The following is a 27,318-nucleotide window of genomic DNA, read 5'->3' as shown; positions in this document are numbered from 1 at the left end:
TCCCTACTTCCTTTGTGCTGCAATTGATGACTTGGATTGAATACCTTCCTTGAACCTTTTCACTCGCTACACTTAAGGCTTCTTTTTAAGGTCTTTCTTAAACCTATTTCTGCAACCAACCTATTTATCACCCCTTCTAATACCCCCTTTCTCTGAACATTTGGGTGTATGTTTTATTGTCTGATTTGGTCTCTGAAGCCCCAACTGACATTTGTGTGTACAAGGAGGTTGTATATCCATGTAAATTGTTGTAATTACCATTGACTCCTCAGTATTAAAGCAAAGAGAAAGTTTTGCGTTAAAAATCACAACACCAGGGAGATCCAAGATGGCGGCGACTCAGCAAGTCTGAGTTTACAGAGCTCTTCCCAAAACCTGGGTAAAGTGAGTTACTCACCCCCACCACACTTACCAAACCACCCAAAAAAATTTTCTAACCTTAATTAGCTGCTTACTATTATATTTAAGCAGTTTAATATTAAGTGGATAATGAGTAAACCAAAGGGATCCCGCAGCTCTCAGAAAACAAAGACCCCTCCCCCACCCTCCTCTCCTCCTCCGGCTGCAGCTGATGTAAAAACAGGCCTTGAAGAGATGATTGCCAGGCTGGAAACGACACTCGTCAATTTCATCGCAGAATCCAGACAGAGATGGAATGCATTCGAAGAAAAGTTACAAAAGTACAGCCAGGCTCTGGAGGAATTACAGGGCCGAGTGAAGGGGGCGGAGCTAAAGGCCACGACCTCCGAGGCTGCAGCACAAACAGCTGCAGAACAGGTGCGAGCTCTGGAGCAGAGAGTCCGGGCCTTTGAAATCTACATGGATGACCTGGATAATAGAAATCGGAGAAAGAATATCCGTCTTCTGGGCCTCCCTGAACAAGAAGGGAAAGGACAGTTAGCAGTATTTCTGGAGCGATGGCTGCCCCAGCTTTTAAACCTGGGGGCTGAAACTGACCGGGTAAGGGTGGAGTGGGCCTACCGGGTCGCAGTACGCGGATCTGGCCCAAACCAGCGCCCACGCCCGGTCCTGTTCCGGCTGCAGAGTTATAGGGAGAGGCAGATACTCCTGGATGCCTCCAGAAATCTTGGAAAGGATCCTAAAGCTATGATTCATGAAGGATCCAAGATTATGTTATTTCAGGACTTCTCCCCGGCTTTGGCACAAAGGAGGAAGGCGTTTGATGAGGTGAAGAAATGTCTAAGGAACTTAAATATTCAATACACCTTACGCTACCCAGCGACGTTATGCTTTACCCACGAAGGATCCGAGTATAATTTTAGATCACCAGAAGAGGCTAAGGAACTTTTAGACTCGTTTAAATAAATCGTAAGAGACAATTTATATTGGCTTGCCTCTTCCACACTCCGTGGGGAGAAATGGATACTTTACTTTACTTTTGCTTCTGGGAGCAGGGTTGTCTTCTCTTGCTATTTTATGTTATTATACTTAACTGTAATTTGTTGGAGTTGTAATTTTATAGTTATGTGTGTTTGTACGTGGCATTGATGCTATCAGATATACTCAGGTATGGGTGGGGAGGGGTGGGGGTGGGGCGCTCACTGTCAACTCTAGCTCGGTATTATATCTAAATCCTATTAAGGAGCGCCCGGGTTAAGGGTGGGACACTGTTTGGGAGAGGATATGGTGGACCTTTAGAAAGGAAGTAAGGCCCCCTGAGAACAAGGGGGAGGATCTCCATTCAAACATGTTTTATTTTTTTTGTTCTTATTGTTTGGAAATAGTTTCCTTTTTATTATACTGTTACGAGTGTATTAGAGAACATTTTCTCTTGTTTGAAGGATGTAAGTGACTCAACTATACACTCTGGATAATTGTGGATTAGATTAGTAGTTAACTGAGTTTCATTGTTTTTCTTTCTTCTTTAGTATCATTCCTTTGAATTTTGATGATTATATATTTAAGATCTATTTTTATATTAATGTTTGTGCTTGAAAGTTCTGTTTATTTTTGTAAATCTGTCAAAATATTAAATTTCTAATAAAAATATCTTTTAAAAAAAAAATCACAACACCAAGTTATAGTCCAACAGATTTAATTGGAAGCACACTAGCTTTCGGAGCGATGCTCCTTCATCTGCTAGAGTGCTTCCAATTAAACCTGTTGGGCTATAACCTGGTGTTGTGGTATTTTTAACTTTGTACACCCCAGTCCAACACCGGCATCTCCAAATCAAGAAGGTTTTACATTTATATGCTGGTTTAGGAATAAATATTTGCCAATGATATCAGGAGAAACTCTCATGATACTCAAAATAATACCGTGGGATTGTCTACATCCCCTGTGAGCGACAGGTGGGGCTTCAGTTCAACATCTTATCCAGAAGATGTTGCCAAAATATTCCATGTGTTTATCCCGATTTTAGTTTTGAGTTGTTAGTTTTTTAAATGTTTTTTCACATGACATTGTTTGACCACTCAAATCCCAAATGATTTGCTGACATCTTCTTAGTTTGGTGCCAAGCCTGCTAATGGGAGTTGGCTTCTGCTCAAACTGAGGGCTAAGTGGTTGTAACTCCAGCCTCTGAAATGGAGCAGCACTGTTTCATTCAGTCTAAACAGCTACACGATGGCTTCTTTCCATACAGCACAAGATGAGAGGTGGAAAGTTTAAGGGGGATACACGCAGCAAGTACTTCATACAGAGGGTGGTGGGCATTTGGAACGTGTTACCAGCAGAGATGGTAGAGGCGGGCACGTTGGATTCATTTAAGATCATCTGGACAGATGCATGAGTAGGTGGGGAGCAGAGGAATACAGATGCATAGAAATTGACTGACCGGTTTAGACAGTACATTTTGGATCGGTTCAGGCATGGAGGGCCAAAGGGCCTGTTTCTGGGCAGTAAATTTTCTTTGTTCTTTGCTTTGTGTTCACATCCTTTTCGTAGTCTCTCTGAAGCCTGACTCTTCTGGATGGCTCTTTTTCCTCTTAGCATCACCATAAGAACATATGGATGCTATTTAACCCGGAGAGGCTTTTTGACCCATTGTGTGGGTGCCACTTTTTTTTAAAAAGAGCTAGCCAATTAATCCCACTGCTCTTTCCTTCAGAGTCCAATCGCCAGTTAGTTCCCTCCCCCATCCCCCTTATTTGTCCAATCCCATTTTGAATGTGACTATTGAATCTTCTGCCATTACTGTTTCGGAAAGTGTAGAAATCAACCATTCACTGTGCTAAAACAAACTCCAGATTTCCTCCTTAATATCTTTTGTCGGTTATCTTAAGTGTCCTATGATTGCTACTGGCTGTCACTGCCAACTTTATTATTTACGCTGTCAAAACCCTTCATGATTTTGAAGAGTCATGATCAAATATTTTTTTTCAACCTTCAATGTTCCAAAGAGAATCAACCGTAATGCTTTGTCCCAACTCCAGCCTTACCACTGTGTTGTAAACCAAAGGTCCAGTACAATTTCCACTGGATGTTGATCGCTAGAATTTGTGGTCACTGTGGGTAAAATACTGTATACTTATACCATCAAAGCTAGCAGATGTTGTTCATTCATATTCTATATTAAGCCCAAGTTTATTTAACTCCAGCATCTGAAGAAATTCTTCCAGCTCCCCCCCTCTCACTCTTGGACAAGTTCCAGGAAGAGGTTTTATGCTTCATCAGTCATGGCAACAGCAGTTTGCATTTACGTAATCTCTTTTAATATTAGAGAATGTTTCAATGTGTTTTAGTCAAGGCTTCTCTCATATGTTGACTTCAACCACTGTAACCTCATTGCCTGCAACAGTAAGTACCTACATTTATGTAGTGCCTTCAATGTAGTAGAAATATGCAAAGCTGTTCATTGGGAATTGTAGTCAAGTTAAATAAAAGAATATTAAGATTGATGGGCAAAAACTTAGTCAAAGGCTTCAGTGGTATACCTTGCTGCAGAGGTAGAAGCATTTAAGAAGAAAATTCTGCGGCTTAAAATTGCTAAGGCTAAAGACAGAGCCACCCAATGGTTGGGTGAGGAAAGGTCAGCTTTGTTCAAATCCATGGAATAGAACATGGCTTTCTGGCTGACTCCGAGCTGAAAGTGTTAATGAACCAAGAATGGCATTTTTAGTTCATTACTTTTCCTGATAAGAGTTTCATTATTGCTTCTGTGATGCAGACTCTCAAACAAGATGCAGTTAATGTTTTTACTGTTTTGAGGTAGTATGTGACCTTATCAGGTTAATGGGCTAGTCACCACAATTGCAAACAAGTGTCTACTGGAAATCTGGAGATAAAATGTATTGAATTGTGTCTTATGCAAGTAAAATTTCAAACCTGCTTTAATTATGATGTTTGTATTGAAGCCCCTTTCACATCTTCACATGAACCTTTACAGAATTTCTTGTGCCCAAGTCTCTGCCCAGTCACTGACCTCCTTACTCCCACCAGGGTTTTTTGGGAAGAATTTGCCCAGCAGATTCTTTCTCCTGAGTATGCAGGTTGTGAGGCTAAATCCTGCTCAAGAGTCTTCACAAAATCCAAGCTGACATCCCAATGCAGTACTCAGACTCTGATATTAGGAGGAGGTGTTAAATAAAGGCTCCATCCAACCTCTGGTCATCAAAAGATTCTCGGGAGCCATTTAAAGAAGAGCAGTGGAGGTATTCCTCGTGTCCTGTCTAACATTTATCTGTCAACCAACATCATTTAAGCTCTCTATCTCATTGCTATTTTTGGGAGCTTGTTCATTGACTTCTGCACTCTGGAATTAGGATTATTGTCACGTGTACAGAAGTACAGTGAAAAGTTTACAATGATGTCTCTCAGGGCTCCATCTTGGGTACAAAGTACCAAGGTACAAACATTGGATACAGAATAGAAAAATAAAGAAAAGAAAGTTATATTACCTTAGTGATTCATTGTAAAAGATGGAAAATAAGAAATAAAGTTTAAAAGGATAAATACTAGAGTCAGATAAGCAAATTACAGATAAACGTTATATTGCAGTCGACCAGTGCAGGGGTTTCTACATGTGGTCTGACCGGGCTCGAAAGCTGCTCATCACCTGCACCAGCTCTCCGGGCCTCATTAGCTGCCTCAATTACTGCATTACAACCATGACCATTTTCAAGAGTGTGTCGTGGTTTGGAAAACACATTGAACAGCCTGAGATTGTGAGAGGTGCTGTATAGATACAAAATACTTTGATCCAAATCTGTTGTGAGAAACTACCTTTTTATTTATCAAATGTCTATTAGATCACTAACTCCCACGTTCAATCCTATTGAAAGGCTGCCTTTCTCATGTGGTTGAATGTAAGGTACAACTGTGAACCAAAGGAGTAGATGGAGGCTTTCAGCCTCTTGCACTTCCTCTGCCAGTCAATAAGATCTGCTAGCAACCTTAAATCCACAATTCTACCGACCCATCATAAAACTTCATCCATATGCTTAACAAGAACTTGACTAACTCCCCCTCAAAATGATTGAAGGACTTTGCTTCTATCAAGAACTGGTCAGAGGTTAGTGGGTAACTCATCTTATGATTCCCCAAAGCCTGTCTCATCATCCACAAGTCAGGAATGAGAGACAATACTTCCCATTTGCTTGGATTGGTTCAGCTCCAACAAGACTCAAAGAAGCGTGACATCATTCAGGACAAAGTAGCCCACTCGGTTGGTACCATATCCACAAACGCCCACTCCCTCCATCGCCATTGCTCTTTAACAGCAGTGTTTACCATCTACAATGTGCACTGTAGAAATTCATTAAAGATCCTTAGGCTGCACCTTCCAAGCACACGATCACTTCCGTCTAGAAGGGCAGAGGCAGCTGGCATAGGAGAACACCAATGCTTGCAAGTTCCCTTCTGCGCTGTTCTCCATCCTGACTTAAAAACGTATCAATGTTTGTTCAGTGTCACTGGGTCAGAATCTGGTAACTCTTCTAATTGCATTATGGGTCTACTTAAACCAAATGGACTGCAGATCACCAATACCACCACCACCACCACCTCAATAGTGACTATAAATGTCCAATCAATGCTGACGCAGGAAAAGACACCCACGTCCTATGAATACATTCTAAAAATGTCATTCTATGAATTAGTCTTCTCTGAAGTGCTTCCAATATATATACCTGTCCTTAAGCAGACCAGTATTGTACACAATCCTCCAATGTTGCCTCATCAGTGCCCTATATAACTGAATTATAATGTCCCTAAATTTGTTAACTTTCCCTTGTAATGAAGGACATTTCTTTCAGCTTTCCCAATTAATTGTACCTACAAACTAACTTTTTGCGGTTCTTGTACAAGGACAAGAGGCATTTAGTATACTTGCCTTCACTGATCAGTAATTAATAAGAGTAGGGACGTCATGTTGTGGCTGTACAAGACATTGGTTAGGCCACTTTTGGAAAACTGCAATTCTGGTTTCCCTGCTATAGGAAGGATGTTGTGAAACTTGAAAAGGTTCAGAAAAGATTCACAAGGATTTGCCAGGGTTGGAGAGTTTGAGCTTTAGAGAAAGGCTGAACAGGCTGGGGCTGTTTTCCCTGGAGCGTCTGAGGCTGAGGAGTGATCTCATATAGGTTTATAAAATCATGAGGTGGATGGATAGGGTAAATAAATAAGGTCTTTTCCCTGGGGTGGGGGGGGGGTCCAAAACTAGAGGGCATGGAGTTCAGATGTGAGGGGAAAGATTTTAAAAGCCTGAGGGGCAATGTTTTCATGCAGAGATGGTGTATGCATGAAATGAGCTACCAGAAGAAATAGTGGTGGCTGGTACTGTTACAGCAGTTAAAAGGCATCTGTATGGCTATTTGAATATAAAGAGTTTAGAGGGATATAGGCCAAATGCTGGCAAACTGAACCAGATTACTTTAGAATATCTGGTCAGCATGGACGAATTGGACTGAAAGGTCTGTTTCTGCACTGTACATCTGTGACTGTGACTTGGGTGGTCTTGGGCAAGAGATCATTGCTCATGCCTGCCCTCATTGTCAGGGGCTTCCAAGGTATTGGAATTGATCCATATTGACCAATAGCCTTACCGTAGATCTCAATAGTCTTGGGGTAGTGTTGCATAAAGCGAACAGCTTGTTCTTGGTGTTCTGGATGTTTAGCCTAAGGCCCACACTCTCATACTCCCCCCATGAATCCAGCAGCAGTTAGTTTGGAGTTTGGCTTGTGTGTGCATCCATGAGAGTGGGAAGCGTACTACAGCACAATGACAAAGTCAGTCTTGGGGTTTGACGGGAGGCAACACACATTGAATGATTTCCTGTATGCCCTGTAGGGAAGCTCCATTCCAAAACCGAAAGCTTCGTGAGATATGGCAAGAAAGATGCTGAAGAGCTTCAGTCCAACAACACAGCCATGCTTCACCACTGATTGTTTACACAGTGGAAATGGTGGATTATAAGGATAAATTAGACAGAGGAGAAAATGAGGGGTGAGGTATTTGTGTCACTTTATTTGAAGCAGTTTGCCAGCAATTGTTTCACTTGTTCTTCTCTTTTGAGAGAGGGAAGGTACTAACAATTTCTCATGAGTTTGTAGCTCATCCTCATGGACCAGGAATTTTCAAAATCAGTGGAAATTGAGGATCTTCCCTGGAATATCAGGGCAAAGTTATACTAGATGCTCAGATCTATAATGACAGGAAGAACTTACCTTTTTCTTTTAGCTTGTTTTACAACTTCAGAATGTCCCAAAGTGCTTTTAAAGAGTAGTCCCTATTGTAGAAAATGTGATAGCCAATTAGCAAGACCCCACAAATAGCAAGACAAAGATGTCCAGATAATCCCTCTGTTGCTTGAGGGATAAATATTGCTCAGGAAACCATGGAGAATTCTCTTCCATCCATTGGTTCCATCTATACTTCCTGCTGTCTCAGGAAAACAACCAACATAGTCAACAACCCATCCCACCCTGGCTGTGCTGTTTTCCATCCTCTTCCATCGGACAGAAGATATAAAAGTTTGAATACACGTATGAAGAAATTCAAGAAGGGATTCTTCCCTGCTTTTATCAGACTTTTGAATAAACCTCTGAAATGTTACTGTTAATCTCTCTCCCTGCACCTTTCCTGTGGCTGTAACACTCCTATTCTCCAAATTCCTTCTGCTATCCTGTTGAACTTTGATATGTTCTGCCTGTAGAGCACGCACAACAACGCTCTTCACTGATCTCTACTTGTGACAACAATAAATCCAATCAAATCAACATTGTACCACAAAATCTTGCTTGTCCAGTAGAGAGATCAGTCAATGTCTTGATTGAATGTCACCTCTACAGTTGAGCACGGCTGACTGTGTAGCACCTCCATATTGCACTAGGGCTCTCAGCCTGGCTTATGGAACTCTGGTCTCTGGAGTTTTTCACTCAAATCCTGTGACTCTGGTGAGAGTGCTACCAACTGAGCCAAGCTGACTGTAGAGTAAGCAGGTGAAAACAACACGAGAGAGTTTAAATGAATGGGGACAACCGTTTGAGTTTATAAGTGACCATTGAGGTCAATAACACTGAAGAATTTTGTGACATTGAAAGAAATGCAGCAGTGTGAATTCTTATTGAGCAAAGTATAAGAAATGAAGAAGAGACACTGGACCTGAAGTGTTAATTCTGCTTTGGCTCCTCAGTTGCTGCCAGACCTGTTGAGTTTTTCCAGCACTTTCTGCTTTTACTTCTGATTTCCAGCATCTGCAGTTTTTGTTAATATAAGAATTGAATTATTTTGCAGTTCAGGACTGAAGTGGAAGGTTTTATTTAGTTTTGTTTTTCCACCCATTCTTCAACCAGTACATCTGCAAGATTTAAAACCTTAACCTCAACCAATTATTTTGAGTTTGAATCTGAGCAGCTGTTGGGAACTTGACAAGCGTTTTTTAATGCTACTGCACCGTTAGTTAAAGTTCTTCAAAATACTTGGGTTACAACACAAACAGGCCATCCAGTCCATGTCAGCATTTAAATGATGGGTCTAGTCCTATTTACCTACTCTTATAGCCCTACAACCCATTTCCCTTGCTGAATCCGTCCTAAAGTGTGTGATGCAGAGCTGTTGATAATGCTCCATCTGAGGTCTGACAAATGTATTGCACCAAAACAAAGAACAGTACAGCACAGGAACAGCTCCTTCAGCCCACCAAGACGGTGTCCATATGACATTTCTAAACTCAAAACCTTCTGCCTCTACGCGGTCTGTATCCCTCTGTTCCCTAACTTCATGTATCTATCAAGATGTCTCTTAAACATTATGATTATATCTGCCTCTACTACCACCTCTGGCAGTGCATTCCAGGCACTTACCACCCTCTGTGTACAAAACATTTGCCCCTCTCATCCCTTTTTAAATTTACCACTTTTACCTTAAACCTACATCCCTTAGTAATAGAAATTTCTACCCCGGGAAAAAGACACCTATTATCTAAGTTCAACATAAACTCCTTTCTCTTCTACTTCATACCCTGTTAATTAAACTTAGATACTGTGATTAACTTGTTATTCCACCTGCTCTGCAACATTTAATGACTTATGCACGTATGCACCCAGTTCTGTCTGCTCCTGCACACCCTTTAAAATAGCAGCCTTTCTTTCATACTGTATGATGTATTCTTTCTACCAAAATACACCATCTCACATTTCTTCATGTTGAACTTCATCTACTGCTCATCTGACCACCTCAACAACTTGTCAACATCTTTGTGTAGTGCTCCTCTGTTCTTTTCATAGTTTATGATGCTTCCAAGTTTTGTCAGTGTGACTATGGAAACTATTCCTTGCACACCAGGTTTGAGATGATTAATATATATTGGGGAACAGCAAGAGTCCCAAATCTGACTCCTGGGGAACTCATCATAAAATTTCCTCCAGCCTGGGCATTATCTATTGACCATTACTCTTTGTTTCCTATCTGTTAGTCAATTTTCTATCCATATGGCTACTATCCCATTTATTCAATCAGCTTTAACTTTTCTTAAGTCTTTTGTGCAACATTGCAGAAAACATGTTTTGGATGTTCACGTACACTACATCAACAGCATTACACACGTCATTCCTCTCAATTATCTCTTCAAAAAAAAATTCCAAGTTAGTTAAGTGTAACTTTCTTTTAAGGAAAGGATGCATGTTGCACCTAACTAACCCAGTCCTTCCACATGACAATTAACTTGAATGATCATCTCAAGAAGCTTTCCCACCACTGAAGTTAAACTGGTTAGTCTGTGATTGCTGGGCTTATCTTGCAACCCTTTTTCGAAGAAGGGTGTTTATCAGAATCTAACTCCCTGCTGGAAAAATATTTGCCCCTCTCTCTTATTCAAAACATAATATTGTATTGGGTAAGTTCAAAAATCTAGATGAGGAACTGAGTGGCTTGCTCAATGATTTCAGAAGGAAGATCAGAATTAACCATGGGAATGGGAGTCTGGTAGTCTGGACCAGGGCAGGGAGCAGATTCCATTCCCTCAAGAGCGTCAGTGGACCAAATGGGGGTTTTACTATAAGTGACAAAGGTTACATAGTCACCACGGGGCTAACGTTTTAATTCCACATTTTCTTGATTTCAGGCTTCACCATCTGCCATTCTAGCATTTGGAACACATGTCCCCAAAGCATTATCCTGTAGTTCTGGATTACTAGTCTAGTCACATTGCACCTACACCATTGCTACCCTAGAGGCTCACCTGAAACAGTTGATGTGGTCTCCTAATGCCTCATGAGAAAAAAGGCAATGCTTGCAGTAGCGCACTGGAGTATCGGCCTATATCTTTGTGCTCATGTTCAGAACCAAGTCTTGGATTCTCTGGTTCCTAGCCACTGAACCACGACTGACACTTAATATATAAATCTACAGACCCCTCAAGTGCAAAAAAACAGCTGGTCTATTGATTGATTGATTGTATTTGACCCCATGATGGCTGGTGTGTTATGCTGAAACAGTTCATTCTGACTTCATTTGTAAAACTTAGAGCATCACCATCACTGAATTCCTTTCCGACAGGACCCTAGTTAGCTGGACTAGATCAGAGGCAGGAAATTCTCCCATGTACACCTCACCAGCTGATTTCCCAAAGCCTGACTGCCATTTACAGGGCAAGTCAGGGTGAAATGGAATGATCCTCACTTGCCTGGATGAATGCAGCTCTAGAAGATCAGTATCACCCAGGACACAGCAGATTCCTTGATCAGCATTCCATCCACCACCATAAACCTTCATTTCCTCTGTAGCTGATACACAATGACAGCAATGTGCAAAGTCACCAAGGCTCCTTCAGCATCACCTCTTTGGCCTAGATGGACAAGGGGAGAATGGGAACACCAATACTTGCATGATCCTCTCCAAATGCCACACCACCCTGCCTGATTTGAAACCATATCACTGTTGCTAGGTCAAAATCCTCTCCTTGTGCATGGAGTATGCTTGCACTACGTGGGCTACAGTAGTTCAAGAAAGCAGCCTTGCACCGCTCCCAGAGGGCAATTAGACGTGAGCTATAAATGCTGTCCTTGTCAGTAATGCTCACATCTTGTGATTTTTTTTAAGGAAGGGAAAAGCTCATCCAGATGTTTCAATACATTTAAAACACTGTATGGAAGTTGGTGATGGCAGAAAGGGAGGCAAATATTTTTTCCAGCAGTGAATTAGATTCTGAAAAACACTTTCTCTTTCTCCATGTTTCAAGTTTACCTAACTGGTTTTCCTCCTCTGGCACCTCATCCAACCCCAAAAATAAAATCATACACTATTCATAAACAGCTTTGCCTTTATGCATTCAGAAAGATTATACTAACAAATACTCGCGCAACATGAGACAAAAACTTTGTCCAATTTGCATGAAAACAAAGCCTTTTTTTCAAAGCCCTGTCTCCTCTGATACAGCTCAACAAGAACAACAAAGCAGTGACCCTTCTCTCATGTTCTGTGCCCCCAACCCATTGCTGATACCGAAAAGCCTAGGGGACTTGTGGAGTGAAGTTGGAGTCAACCCACAAACTGGGCCCTTCCGTTGGGTATTAAGTATACTTGGTCTTTTGGAAATAAATCCATTCAAATTTCTGAGGTTTGATGTGCCAATGGAAACAAATTTTAAGATTGAAAATGTAACTTCCTGCTGTTTCTAGGAGCTGCTGAGCAGGACAGCACTGGAGAGCCAGAAACTGGATCTAATGGCTGAGATTTCAAGCCTGAAAATTAAGCTGGCTGGATTAGAGAAGAACCATCGGGAATCTGATGAGTTGCAGAAAAGTGAGGTTAGCCATAATTTTGCTCTATGACATTGTTATTTCCAGGCTCCACTGTTTCAACCCTGTCCTCCTGACGTTGACCTAACTTGCACCAAATCCCACTCACCAATTACCCTTGCACCCCTGACTCTCTCTACCTCATAGTCCAGCAGCCCTTTCATTTTAAAATTCTGGTCTCTGTTTTTAAATGTCTGATTTTTACCCTCACTCCCTGCAGTCTCCACGCTAGGATCTGCTGTGCTCCTCCAGTCTGGGCTCTTAAGAATTACTTACGCTATACTATTCCCTCTGTAAAGTTCTCCACTCCTGTATCCTTAAAGCCTATCTCTTTAAGCAAATAATTATCCTCACGTCTTCTACAACAGCACACTAACGTATTCCTCTAAAATGCCTTGAGGTGCTCAATCATGTTACTTTAAATACAATTTTGACTACACAATATATGCAGTAATGAGATCCTAACTTAAATGGCATATATCACAGGGTCGAGAGTGTGGTGTTGGAAAAGCATAACAGGTCGGGCAGCATCCGAGGAGCAGGAGAATTGACATGTCTGGCGTAAGCTCTTCGTCAGGAAACATGAACTTATGCCTGAAACATCAACTCTCCTGCTCCTTGAATACTGCCTGACGTGCTATGCTTTTCCAGCACCACGTTCTCGACTCTAATCTCCAGCATCTGCAGTCCTCACTTTCTCCGTATCACAGTGTGTAGTCTGACAACAGAGCTGATGCTCACTGCTGTGAAGGTCATTGGAAAGAGGCAGCCGTGATTCCTAGAGGTTGCCCATTTCCAAAGTAGGAAGAGCTCCAAGTTTGAACCACTTGCACTCCATGCCTGCACACGGAAGTGAATCATCTTTAGGAACTTGATTCCTAAGCTTGTCTGCCATTAAGATAAAATGAAGGTCTGCGATTTTGCGGATGTTCTCCTGATAAACTGTACAGGATCTTTGTCCAAGGAAGAAATTGGGGAATTACATTCAACAACACTGCTCAGTTATTGCTATCTGTGTTCTGAATTGGTACTTCAATGAAATTTCTAGCTACGTGTTTGATAAATGGAGAGGTGAAAGAAACTGGGGTTGGACAGCACACAGCAGGTAAGGTTATGATGACATTTATTAGATTTGTTGAAAATCATGAAGGGTATCGGTCGAATGAATAATGCAGATACAGTTGTCATTGCAGGAAGGCACAAATCCAAGCAATTGGCCAAAACTCCTAAAGAAGAAATCATTTTTCCGCACTGAATTAGGATTTAGAATGCATTACCTGAAAGGACACTGGAAGCAAATTCTGTGGCAACTTTTAACAGGAATTTGGAGAAATACTTAGGAAGAAAATTTTGAGAGACAGGGAAAGAGCAGGTTAAGTGGGGCTAATTGAATAACTCTTTCAAAGAACTAACCCTGGCAAAATGGGTGAGATTGCCTCCTTCAACACTGTATCATTCTCTGAAATCCAAGTCACTCTGCTTTCGAGATTTAGCAACTCCACATGCACTGCCAGCAACTTTGAAGGAACCAGGTATTCTAAGTTCTTCTACTTTGCAGGTATTGCACTAGGTGTTTATTTTGGATGGATCTTCCCATGCTTTAAAAGCAACCAGGCTTCAAACATGCCAAGGTAATGATGTGACACATGCAAATGGATGTTTGTTTATTAAGGTCAGTCAGTTGCACATGTATTGGTGTCTTGTTGGGATCGTTTAATTAAAACAGTTTCAAAAAGTAGGTGCTGGTTTAATATTGAAATAAGCATTTTGTAGTGAGGCCATCTGGTGCAAGCACTAATTCGACTGGTGTCCAAGTCTGTTGTGCAATATGGTCTGAGTTTTGGCATGTGGACAGACTCTAAAGACTACTGTGAATCTCTCTGCCTCAAGCCAGAAGTATCTTGAGGGAGTATCTACTGTTTTGCTGATGACAGCTCCTTGTGAAGAAATGTTGATTTTGGTCTGATAGACTCTCCACTGATGTTAAAGGTCAGTGGAGAGACCAATGGTTGGATGTTTTAGCTAGCTTTATACTTGTGTAGCAAGACCTCCCTTTTTAAAAAAAACTTAAAACATCTACTCAATAAAAAAGCTTGTCATCTGAATCCAGATGTTCTGCAGATGCACATGCTCAACAGATCTAACTTGCTTATGATGTCTGATAACTGTTGTCCAGTCACTTGTTCATTTGCTGTTTGGGGATCTTACTGTATATAGTATCACATAACTGATAATGGTCTAGTAAAAATTTGTTCATCAAGGATTGATTATCTTCATGGGTTAGTCTATTTACCATGTTTGTTTTTTAAAAAAATTAAATGTGATGAAGCGGCAACACAGCAAATCAACAGATTTGAGTGTATACAGCTTGCAGACCCACAGACTTGTAAGTCAAAGCTGCAGCATCATGTGCATACGACATATGGAATCCTCGATGGTGAACTTTTCTAGAGGCAAAATACTCACGTCTTTCCTTTTCAAAAGGAAATTTAGCTATTTAGAATAATGAGCAAGACATTGAATTTCAATAACATCAGTAATTTGCTGTCAGTGACTTTGTCTGCATGTGTGATTGACTGCACTCCTGTTGCCCGTCACCCTTCTTTCTGTTGTCAAGCTTTTCTTTCATGACTGCGTTTGTTGTCCCTGAATTGTTTACCCTGGTCATTACAGCCAGGTTTTGTTCCATGTTGTCCTTTCAGAATTCCTTGCTGGCAATGGTAGCCTAGGAAAAGATTTCTAACAAGGCATGCTTCTAGTGGTATGGTCTTTATTGTAGCTTGAAGCTATTGCCTGTGCGCACACGGTCTGGGTCAATGCATGGCTCTTTGTAGTTGCATCACCATTTTTGCTAGTGCATTGCATTGGCCAATAGCCTGCCTTTCACATGTCTTGAAATATGGATTGAAAGCTGAGCATTATTTTGATAACAGCAGAAGGCCACTATTGTTTCGCTATGTTTTGGAATTTCTAGTAATTGTGCGCAATGTTGAGTTTGTACTCCTGACCAATAAGGTTTGTTGTCTTGCAATTGAGTGCACTGTACTTGTTTCCAACCTTGAGGAACTCTTCAACTCTATAGGACTTCACTCTGTCTAGAAAATCTATTTGGAAAGCTTACATAGGGGTAGATGCACTTCGTAACTCAACAATTCTACTTGTTCGCTTCCCATCTGCAACATCACAAAATGAGCTTTTTTTCCCTGCATCAATTCACAAAGTGGTCCATAGATTCCAGTTTATGAACGCAGAAGTTTAACCTGACAGTTGTCGTCTTACATGGTCTATATATTTTAGCTCATTTGCTGCTATTCATCCTGTTTAAGTCTGTGTAAAGGTTTGTTCCTAGTTGGTAAGCAAATCTTGATGGATTGTCTTAATGCCTCTAAATCTAGGATTCAAAACTCTGATTAGATAAGGTTCCCTACAGTGTAGAAACAGACCCTTCGGCCCAACAAGTCCACACCGACCCTAAGAAGAGTGGCCCTACAAAGAGTAATCCACCCAGACCCACTTCCCTCTGACTAATGCACCTAACACTATGGGCAAATTACCATGATCAATTCATCTAACCCGCACATCTTTGAACTGTGGGAGGAAACTGGAGCACCCAGAGGACACCCACACAGACACTGGGCGAATGTGCAAACTCCACACAAACAGTCACCCGAGGCTGGAATCGAACTGGGTCCCTGGTGTTTTGAGGTTGTAGTGCTAACCATAGAGCCACTGTGCTGCTCTTTAACATTTTTAAATTATGTTGGGTTTATTGTGCTCCAATTTAAGCCAAGGAATTCTATGGGCATTCCAACTTTATGGCTTTGATCTCCCCTTGGTTGCTATCAATCCATTGCCTTGTAAAAGGCAAGAGATCCTGCCTTTTACAAGGGCGTTTTTAACCGTCCTCTTGATAGTTATGTTTTCAACACTTCTTACGCTGTAACACAAAAAGATATATTGCAGGTTATTTCATAGTTTAGTAGTGTTAACAGTGTTGTGTTCTACCTGTAATGTAACTTGTTTACTGACTATTCAAGCATAATCTGCCTCATCAATATCATGTTTTCTAATGCTCTTCACCATGCCAAGCCATTAACAATGGTCTCATCAACAGTTGCTCATCAAGGATTGATTAATCCTAGGGGTTAGTTTATTTAAAGCAGTAAAACAGAGTTATGTAGCAGACATTAGTGCAAATCAATTGATTTGTGGGTATGCAGTTTGCAGATTCAGGCCAGCTAGCATTTCAATATTGTACATGAACAGCACATGGAGTTCTTAAATGTCTGATGCACATACAATACACAATGGATCTTACCTTTTCTCTAGAATCATGGAATGATTGAACACAGAAGGAGTCAATAAAATTCCAAAGGTATAACATTTATTTTCTGCATTTAATATGATAAAATATCAGTTCTACCTCATTACTAACTCCAAGTCTCCTGTCTGTCTTTAAATTCTCAGACTGTTTATACAATCCAGTTCTAATTGCAAGGACGCTTTCTCCAATTGTACAATGACAAAACTCAACCTATTGTTTTCAGTCTTCACTTTCATGGCTGTCTAACTAGAGACTCATGTATCTTCCTAGTGACTGGTTAAGACCATCTATTTCCACCCATAACATTGCTTGACTCTACTCCTGCCTTAGTTTTATTGCAGTTGAAACCTTCAACCATGCCTTTGACAGACTTGAATATTCCAACACACTCGCTACCACTGGGATGCCACATTGTAAAGTTGATTTTATCTTAACTCCTATAAAGCCAAATCAGCTATTGTACCAAAACATATTGACTTGCATTACCCAAGTCTGCTAAGGTCTTGAATTTAAAATTATCATCCCTGTTTTCAAATCCATCTACTATCATGCCCTTTTGTTTCTGTAACTTCATTCAGCCTCACAACCCTCCAAGCTCTCTGCACTCCTAGTGGATTTTGAGAAGACTTGTAGCTCAAGTTCAGGTTCTGGATGTGGGTTTGCTCACTGAGCTGGAAGGTTCATTTACAGACATTTCGTCACACTACTAGGTAATATTTTCAGTGGGCCTCTGGGCGGAACACTTGATAATTTCTGCATTTTATTCATATGTTTGGGTTTCTTTGGGTAAGTGACGTCATTTCCTGCAGTGACATAATTTCCGGCAGCGATGTCATATCCGGTGACTATGCCATTTCTGGCGGGATGTCACTTCCAGTGGTGTCATTTCCTATTCTTTTTCTCAGTGGGTGGTAAATGGGGTCAAACTCTGTTTATTGATCGAGTTCCAGTTGGAATGCTATGCTTCTAGGAATTTTCGTGTGTGTCTCTGTTTGGCTTGTCCTAGGATGGATGTGTTGTCCCAGTCAAAGTAATGTCCTTCCTCATCTGTATGTAAGGATACTAGTGAGAGAGGTCATGTCATTTTGTGACTAGTTGGTGTTCATGTAGCCTGATGGCTAGTTTTCTGCCTGTTTGTCCCATATAATGTTTGCTACAGTCCTTGCACAGTATTTTGTAAATGACATTAGTTTTGCTTGTCTGTATAGGGTCTTTCAAGTTCATTAGCTGCTGTTTTAGTGTGTTGGTGGGTTTGTGGACTACCATGATCCCAAGGAATTGGAGTAGTCTGGCAGTCATTTCCGAGATGTCTTTGACGTAGGGGAGAGTGGCTAAGATCTCTGGATGTGTTTTGTCTGCTTGTTTAGGTTGTTGCTGAGAAATCTGCAGACTGTGTTCATTGGGTACCCATTCTTTTTGAATACACTATATAAGTGATTTTCCTCTGCTGCAGTGTGTGGTGGATTGTTGGAATAATGTTCTGATACAGCTACATTTGTGGATGCTGGGGTGATTGCTTTTGTAGTTCAATATTTGGTTCGTATGTGTTGTTTTCCTGTAGACGCTGGTTTAAAGTTCCCCATTGGCTGTTCATTCTCCTGTGATATCTAGGAATGGCAGTTTGTTGTTAAGCAGGAATTATCAACAGTGCTTCGCCTGGAGGCCCACTGAAGATGTTACTTAGAAGGGTGACAAAATGTCTGGAAATGAACCTTCCAGCTCAACAAGCAAACCTACATCTCTGCACTTCACTTTTTTAAATGTGGAGTCCTACTCCCCTCAAATCTAGCATTGGTAGTCCTAAATTCTGGAATCCTCTGCCTAACCATTTCCTGTTCACCTGTCTCTTCTCCTTTAAGTTTGCTTTCAAACCTACTGCTTATGCCAAAATCAGTTACCACTCTTAATAGCTTCTGCTTTGGCTGTCTCAATTTCCTAGTTTCATAGTACTTAGAGGCAGGAGTAGGCCGTTTGGTCTGACAAGCCTGCTCCGCCTTCATTAAGATCATGGCTGATCTGTCCATCATCTCAGCTCCTCCTACCTACATTAGCCCCATCAGCCTTAATTCCCCCACCATGTAAAATCCCATCCAACTTTGTCTTGAATATGTTTATTGAAGCTGCCTTTTAATGCTTCCTTGGGCAGAGAATTCCATAGATGCACTACAGCGAAAAGCAGTTCCTCTTCATCTCTGTCCTAAATTTGCTCTCCCTAATCTTGAGGCCATGGCCCCTAGGCCTAGTTTCACCCACCAGTGGAAACTACTTGCCTGCCTCTGTCTTATCTATCCATTTCATAATTTCTTACGTTTCTATAAGATCCCCCCTCATTCTTCTAAATTCTAGTGAGTACAGTCCCAGGCAGCTCAACCTCTCTTCATAAGGTAACCCCCTCATCTACAGAATCAACTTGGTGAACCTCCTCTGCACCACCTCCAAAGCCAGTATATCCTTCCTCAAGTAAGGAGACCAGAACTGAGCACAATACGCCAGGTGCGGCCTCACCAACACCATGTACAATCTCAGCAGAACCTCCCTACTCTGAAATTTTGAGTGATAACACTTCTGTGAAATGCTTGGTGTCTTTTTCAATATTAAGGGCTCTTATTAATTGCATGCTGTTATTTCCTGATGCCTCACCCAATGAAAATATAAAGATATCAGTCCTGAAAATCTGTCTCATCTCTCTTTTCAACATCATTTCCAGAATTCGCAAATGTTTCCTTGTGCTCCAGTGACTTGAACTGAACCAAGTGTTCAAGATGCTTCCTGAATCGGGCATATTAAAGCTTCCATCTCTGAGCTGTATCACAGTGGAGCTAGCATTCCACTCAGTTTTCTGTTGATTTGCTCCACATCAGAAATTTGAGCACTTGGGTCTCAATTCATTTGCACCCATGACATTGACCCAATCTATGCAGAATCAGCAAAATGCACTCGAACAATAGAAAGTTTAAGCATAAGTTACTTGCGACCCAAAATCACTGGTACTCCTATTTCCCTTGGTTCACATTTCAATTGGCTGCCTTTAAGCCCTATCCACAGGCCCCTGGATTGAAATTGCAAGATTATAAAACCCTCTTCAAATGATGATTTTCTCATGGGCAAGTGTGGAGTTGGGGTTAGACTATATTTTAAGTCAGAGTTGCTGTAGTTACATGCACGTTTGCGCAGTTGATGACGGTAGAGGTTCCAATGTTTATGCTTACCATGATTTCTCTCTCTTTTGTCTTCTGCTGTTAGTATGTTAGAGGGATTTTCAGGTTGATACTGAATGTTTTGACTGCATTAGGAACAAACTTTCTTCAATAATGAATACCTGGGATGGAATTTGAACTTGACTTTCTAGACCAGAGTTGGGGATGTATCACGAGACTTCCACAGGCTAGAGTAGCACACCTTAACATTTTGAAAATGGTTGATTCACTAAAAAATTGATTACTAAGTTGTTCAAAATGTTTTATTTTAAAAGGAATTTAGTGATTTTGTTTTAAATTGCATGCACAGATATGTTTGACATAGTTATTAACTGTTTATATTCTCGCTGATTATTTCTATTGCATAATGAATTGCCTATCTTGCTGTGCTTAAACATCTCAAAAGAGAGTTGCTATGCAAAGAATAAACTATTACTCTGCCTGATTCCACTTCCATGTAAGATCTTATGCTAGTGTTTGTGCAAATTAATATTCATGGAAGTTGATCTGAACCCAGCTTCTGCGATCTGAAGCACATTTGTGTACAACTGCAAACTTGAACCTATCCCACTTGACATTTACCTCAACCTTTGTTACCAATTTCTGTGCAAATTTGATTAAGAATAACTACATTATTTAGTTCATGACTTTTAAAGTTTAGAGTAAGCTTCAAAGCTAATGACTTGCAGGAAGAGTTATGGGCTTCAGCAACGCCTTAATTGATTCAATGTGCCTCATTTGGAAATACACATCAGTTATTGATGCATTATCCAAGCTGGTTTCCGCCATGTGATGTTTTTATAACCTCCCAGAGGCAAGAGCAAAGAGGGGAGGAGTTGATGGGGGTTGGGCATTGCGGCCTCACTGAATTTTTTTTCACCTTGTGACTTGTTTCCGTATGATCGTAGTGGAGTGTAAAGTTCAGAAACTATAAAATGCAAAAAGTAATTGAAATGTAGCCTGTCTCCAAGACAACGGTCAGTTCAATTTTTTTTGTCATGAGAACAAATTGGATTTGATTAGTTTTTTAAAAATGTTTGATTAGAAGCAGAATATTTTCACAATCAATCCCCAAACATCTAGGTTCCCTGAGGTCATGAATGTAAATCCATCAGAAGTGATGAGAGATTATTTCTGTACCTTTTGTGGCTGTGGGTCTGTGTTGCTGAGTGTCACATGCTTTATATTCTAAAATTCACTCTCTTTACAAACATACTTTATCATCACTTACGGCATCAGCATGAGTTGCATTATCTGATGGAAGTTTGTAATATCATGAGAATTTCTACTGTAAAATAAGTATGAAATGGTTTTTTTTCCTTAAGGGTCTGAAACTCCTTTTGTTTAGCGGTAAGTTAAATCAGCATTTTCAAAACAAAGTCATGACTTAAAGCTACATAATTAGATAAACTACCCAGTGAGTTAATTGCTGAAATGTTTACTAAATTGAGCTTGTGTCATCCTGAAAAAGAGCAGCCAGAAGCAAAAGAAAAGATCTATGCCAGCAGGCATGCTAGTTAGCAGCTATAAAATAGTAGGGGGTTGGTGCTAAAGTAGTATTAGAGGAGACAAAATTAGGGAAACTTTCATGTAACCCTACATCACAGAGGGAGGTCCTTATGCCCTGGGTGCATTTGCTAGTCCTTCGAAGGAATAGTTGTTCTTAGTCCCACGTTCTGCTCTTTTTCCGTAACTCTCAGGTACTTCATTCTCAGGGGTCCGTTCATTTCCATTTTGAAATTGTGGTGTCAGTTTTCACTGCATTCTCAGGTAGACTATTCCATATCTCAACTGCTTGGAGTGAAAAGAATTATAATCTACCCACTAGAACTGTTATCAAACAGTTTCAATCTATTCCCTTTTGGTCATTTATTTGATCACAAGATGGAATAATTCCTCTTTCTGTCAACACCCCTCAACATTTTGAAAAATCATCTCTCAACCCAGGAGGAAAAGTCACTCAAACCCTCCACAGACACTGCCAGATCTGCTGAACTTTTTGCAACAATTTGTTTTTGTTTCTTAACCCGGGAGAACAGGCTTAATTTTTCCAGCCTCTCTCTTTTTAATTGAAATACCTCATTCTTGGTAAACCACCTCTGTATCCTTTTCAAGGCCTTTATATCTTCAGAAGTGTTCAGAATCGTACACAATATTCGCACTGACACTAAAGAAGTCCAAATATACATTAAGTGGTTTGAAACAACTACACTGAGCGTACCTTGCAATGAAGCGAAATAATTTCATTTTATTTCATTCTCCAAACATGATGACACAGTGTGCCATTAATCTCCTCCTCTAAAGATCTTCCCAAATATTTTACATGTGATACTCTGTTTATCATTTTAAAATTACCCTTCAACCCATTGTGTGTATTACTGCTTGCTTCTGTGATCCCATTTCCCTAACACTCTTGCCTCTGAGTCAGGCATTTGTGGGTTCAAATCCAATCCAGGAACTGAACACACAATGTAGGCTGACATTCCTGGTATAGAGAATGTGCTGCATTGTTAGAGATGTTGCCTTTTAAATAAGATGTTATGAGAGTCTGCCCTCTTAGGAGCATGGGTCAGATTTTGCAGCATTATTGGAACTCTAAGATGTGTATGGTCTATATTTATTGGTGTATCAATATCACCAAACCAAATTTTCTGGTCACTATCCCATCATCATTTGAGGGATCCTGCTGTGCATTTAATTGATTGTAAAATGCGTTGGGAACATCTAGATTTGTGAAAGGCCCCATACAGATGCAGTTTGCTTTTGTCAGATTCTCTAAGTAATTGAACAACCAATTAGTGTTGGTTTCAGTTTTTGCAGCCTCTCAATGGAGGTTATGCATAACTCATTCGCACCTTCTGGGTTCCAATCAATAGTAAAATCCTTTAGTAGCTCAATAGGCCATATTTTGTATCAGGTTATTCAACTTTATTCGAGTTTTTTTTGGTATTTACACCACTGGTATTTTACATTGCAGAACTTGCTTCGGGAATTACGAAATCTGAAATCGAAAGTGGAAGAGCTGGAGGATGAAAAGGTCCAGTATGAACAGAAGTTGGCAGCCACAAAGGTAAACGTGTTTTCCATTTGACGCAGTTGTTCCTCAATAATTTGGAGATGCCGGTGTTGGACTGGGATGTACAAAGTTTAAAAATCTCTCAACACCAGGTTATCGTCCACCAGGTTTAATTGGAAGCACACTAGCTTTCGGAGCAACGCTCCTTCATCAGGTGTTGTGATTTTTAACTTTCTCTAAGTTTTGATAAGTGTGTCTCTGCTCGGTACTTAGATTTGACCATTTCACTTTCATTAGTACGTTAGTGTTAATTCATTAATTCAGTGGTATGCTTTTAAACTTCCTCTTGGGCTTGAGGGTGTTTGGCAGGGCCATGTTTATTGCCCATCCCGAGAAAAAATTCTGCTTTGTCTTCCAGAATTACATAGGATGCACAGCGCAGAAATGGACCATTTGGCTCACTGATATTTATGCACTATATCATCATCCCTTTTATATGTCACTCAATCGAATTTTTGTATTCCTTTCTCCCTCATATTTATCTGATATCCTTTCAAACGCATTTGTGCATTCCACATTCTTGTAGTTCTCTGGCAAAAAAAAGTTATTTTAGGTTCATCGTTGGATTTGACACTTTTTGACAGTGACTGTTCTATATTAATGGTTCCCTAGTCTCCCTCAGAAGTGGGAATATCTTTGTCTACCTTATTGAAGTTGTATAGAATTTTTAAGACTATGTTCGATCAGGTAACCCATCAGTCCTTAGGAATCAGTTGGGATGAAGCCTGTGGAACGATTTAAAGATAAGGCTGAGAATTTTAACATAATTCAATGAGGATCAGGGAATGCAGGTTCATAATGGACCTGACATGAGACAGACTAATTGGAGTTTGAGAGCAGCAAGGATATCCAGGAAATACAGGCATCAAGACTGCAAGTCGAACACTAACATGTTGGGAAGACTAAGTGTGAGTTTGCTCGCTGAGCTATAAAGCTCAGGAAATGACATCACCAACCCAGGAAACCCAAACATAGAAAGCAGGAATCATCAGCAGTGCTTCATCCGGAGGCTCACTGAAGATGTTACCTAGTACAGTGACGAAACGTCTGAAAATGAACCTTCCAGCTCAGCTAGCAAACCTACATCCATGATCTGGAATTTCATCTCTTCCCAATTACTGATGGGTTGGTTTCTGAAGCTGCTGTCCAAATTTTAAGTCTTGTACAAAAATAGCAGTAGCTAGTGACTTTCTGTTAAAGGTTGGGATTGTGTTGAACCACAAGCTCAATTGACAGTTTTCAGAACAAAAACAGCTCATAATTATATCACTACTTAAATGCAGTAATGCATCCTAAGGTGCTGCATAGGTGCATTATCAAGGAAAATTTGGCACTGGGCTACATTAGGAGAAATGTAGATCATACGACCAAAACCTTGGTTAAAGAAGGTTAGTTTTAAGGAGAAACTTAAACTGGAAGATAAAGTTTTTTAAAAAGTGCAGGATTTCAGGAGGGAATTCTGAAGCTATGCCCCAGGCAGGTGAAACCATGGGGAGAGGCAAGGCCATAGAGTTGTTTCAAGTCCAGACTAAGGATGTACATCTTGAGAGGAGTTTGAATTGAATACTTTACATTGGATGAATACAGCAAGGAGTTTATGAATTTTTGAAAATTGATAGTTTTATATAGATATTGCTTGAGGTAACTTAGAGCCCCATTGAATAAAAGTGTAGCCATGTATGAATAATGAATTGTGAATATGAAACACTAATTGTTATGGGATCATAAATATGAGCAGGAAGTATGACTCATTTAAAAAGCGTTTGGCCATCAGAAATTAGGCTGCCAGCTAGCAGACTATTAACTTTATATTCTTGGTGTTGTGAATTCATTATATGGCATTACTGATACCCCATTTTGTTTCGGTGATTATATAATTTTATTTTGTGAAGTTGTTTTTTGTTGAAGTTTGGCAAGAACGAAAATAAAATAAATTATTTGAAACTGGCATCCTAAAGTTGGATTTGATAGTGATTGAGTGTATTTGCCCATTCTTTCATTTTTGGGAGCTGTACAGCACTGGATGCAATCTCCTTCCTTTTTCTAAATCCTTCCATTCTTTTGGTCTTCTGCTTTTCTAACTGGGTATTTAGAGAAACCACTTCAGTTTAGTATTGCTTCTGGCAGTGTTGTACAAAAATGACCAACTGCTTTGTTTTACAATTTTCTTGGACTTTAACAGGAAGTTCCAGTTTGCTAATTTCCAGATATTTCCTTTTAATTTAATATTAGAGATTAGGCAACACATTTTGCAGAATACACTTACCCAACCCTTTATTTTCCCAGCACTGTCAAACAATGTCTGAACAGGAGAGGTGACCCATATGTGATAGTTTACGGTTAGCTATATTGCTAACTTTGTCACACCTTTCCACACGACAATAATTGCTTTGTTTATTTTCTGTAAATATCAAAAGACAGTTTGAATGGCATTGGCTCCATTTTCTTGAACATCATGGATGTGCAATATGAAAGTAAAGATTTGCATTTGAATTTCACTTTTCACAACCTCTGGACATCTCAATACCTTTCACGTGTGGCCAACAAAGCACTTTGTTTTTCCCCCCTTGTGTGTCGTCATTGTTGTTAAATAAGAAAAGCAGCAGCCATTTTGCCCACAGCAAGCCTCCACAAATATCAAGACCAATGATTAAAGATCATCAACCTGAAACATTAACTTTGTTTCTCTACTGAGCTCTTTCAAGCTTTTGGAGCTCTTATTTCAGATTTCCAACGTCGAAAGAAGTTTGCTTTGTTGATGACATCATGACCATTTTAGAGATGTTGGTTTGGTGGGATAAATATTGTCCAACAAAATCAGGGAGATCTCCACTATTCATCTTCGCAATTTTTATCCACATGAGAAGGCAAATGAGCTAGACAGCCCTGACAGTGTAGCGCACATACTCTGAACTGCACTTGGAGTGATGCTCTGTATCTTCTGCTCAAATCTTGGGAGTGGATCTTGAACCCACAACGTTTGGATTTTTCACACAAGCGTACTAACTACTCCATTCCGGCTGGTGCTAACTTGCGAAGAGCCAACCAGATTAGCAGTTGAATGTCACATACTGTAGTTCAGAGACTACTTGTGAGTTCTTGGTAATATTTTAAGCATGCCAAATTTGGAAGATTTTATTTCAAACTCCTCACAGATGTGGTTTGCGAAATAACTAATAGTCGCTAGTTACAACACTGATTACTTTTGGAATATAATTATTGCTTTCTTAGTTGTCGAATTGCAACAGAGCCAAGTATGTGACTGCATTCCATATTATCATGAGGCATACTGGGTGTTTTTTCTTCTCTAATGTTTCGGGCGTAATATATCATAAATGATATAGTAACTTAGCACCAAACAGTGGATCATCAGCTGAACAGAGTATTTTAAGCTAAATGTGGTTTCACTCTTCCAATATACGAATGATTCAGAACTGTTGTAATTTCTCACATGTCAGAACTGACACAATTGAGGTAAAAAAATGTGCTGCAGAAACTAAGCAAGTCAGATAGCATGTATGGTGAGAAACAGTTCATGGTTTGAGTCCAGTATGTTGCCTCTTCTCTCTATGGGTGGTATCAGACCTGTTGAGTTTCTCCAGAACTTTGTTTTTATTTCAGATAACCAGTATCCACAACATTTTCCTTGTATTTTGAACCAGTTGAATCCCTGGTTTCATGAGTGGTTCCCATGTTGTGGCATGTTTGGTAAGCTTGCTCATTGTTCATAAAGCAGGCTGTCACCAATACGCACAGTCCGATTTGATTCTCCCTCTTCATCTGACTTTTGATTCACATCAGCTTTAAGCCGAAAGATGCCTTCTTTGTATTTTCTCCAGTGTACTGTGATGGAAGATTGTCGTGTGTAGAAATCTCTTGTATGTTCTGAGTTGCTCAGCAATACCCCATGACAAAAAGGTGTTCTGTGTGAAGGCTGGTCTTTTGCAATAAATCCTAAATCCAGTGAGTTTCTGTTTTTTTTTAAAAAAAATTATTCATTTATGGAATGTGGGCGTCGATGACTGGCCAGCTTTTATTGCCCGTCCCTAGTTGCCCTTGAGAATGTGGTGGTGAGCTGCTTTCTTGAACTGCTAAAGTCCACCTACAATGAGTTGACCCATAATGCTTTGAGAGAGGGAATTCCAAGATTTTGACCCAGTGACAGTGAAGGAATGACAAAGTATTTCTAAGTAAGAATGGTGAGTGGCTTGGAGGGGAACTCTAAGGTGGTGGTGTTCCCATATATCTGTACCCTTGTTCTTCTAGATAAAGTGACCGTGGCTTTGGAAGGTACTGTCTGAGGATCTTTGATGAATTTCTGCAATGCATCTTGTATATTGTATACACTCCTGCTACTGAGTGTCAGTGGTGGAGAAAGTGGATGCTTGTGGGTGTAGTGCCAATAAGCAGGCTGCTTTGCCCTGGGTGATGTCAATCTTCTTGAATATTGTTTGTTGGGGCTGCACTTGTCCAGGCAAGTTGTCTAACTGAAAATAAACCAGTGTGCCTGGAACATAGAG

The 27,318-nt window shown here is 40.3% G+C and overlaps 1 protein-coding gene across 8 annotated transcripts in view; it reads left to right on the top strand.

Moving 5' to 3' along the window:
* LOC132824473 (liprin-beta-2-like) overlaps positions 1 to 27,318 on the top strand; it is a 269,719-nt gene that overhangs the window by 183,709 nt on the left and 58,692 nt on the right. For 6 of the 8 annotated variants that reach the window (XM_060839028.1, XM_060839030.1, XM_060839026.1 and 3 more), the window contains 2 exons: positions 12,082 to 12,210; positions 22,700 to 22,792. In XM_060839028.1, the coding sequence (XP_060695011.1) occupies positions 12,082 to 12,210; positions 22,700 to 22,792 (222 nt within the window). Of the gene's footprint in view, positions 1 to 11,839; positions 11,971 to 12,081; positions 12,211 to 22,699; positions 22,793 to 27,318 lie in introns of all 8 variants that reach the window. The other 2 variants (XM_060839033.1, XM_060839031.1) reach the window with 2 other exon arrangements.

Source organism: Hemiscyllium ocellatum, chromosome 18 (genome assembly GCF_020745735.1).
Source record: "Hemiscyllium ocellatum isolate sHemOce1 chromosome 18, sHemOce1.pat.X.cur, whole genome shotgun sequence".
Taxonomy (NCBI): Eukaryota; Metazoa; Chordata; class Chondrichthyes; order Orectolobiformes; family Hemiscylliidae; genus Hemiscyllium; species Hemiscyllium ocellatum.
Note: the sequence above shows the minus strand (reverse complement) of the source record. Positions and strands in the feature narration are given on the sequence as shown.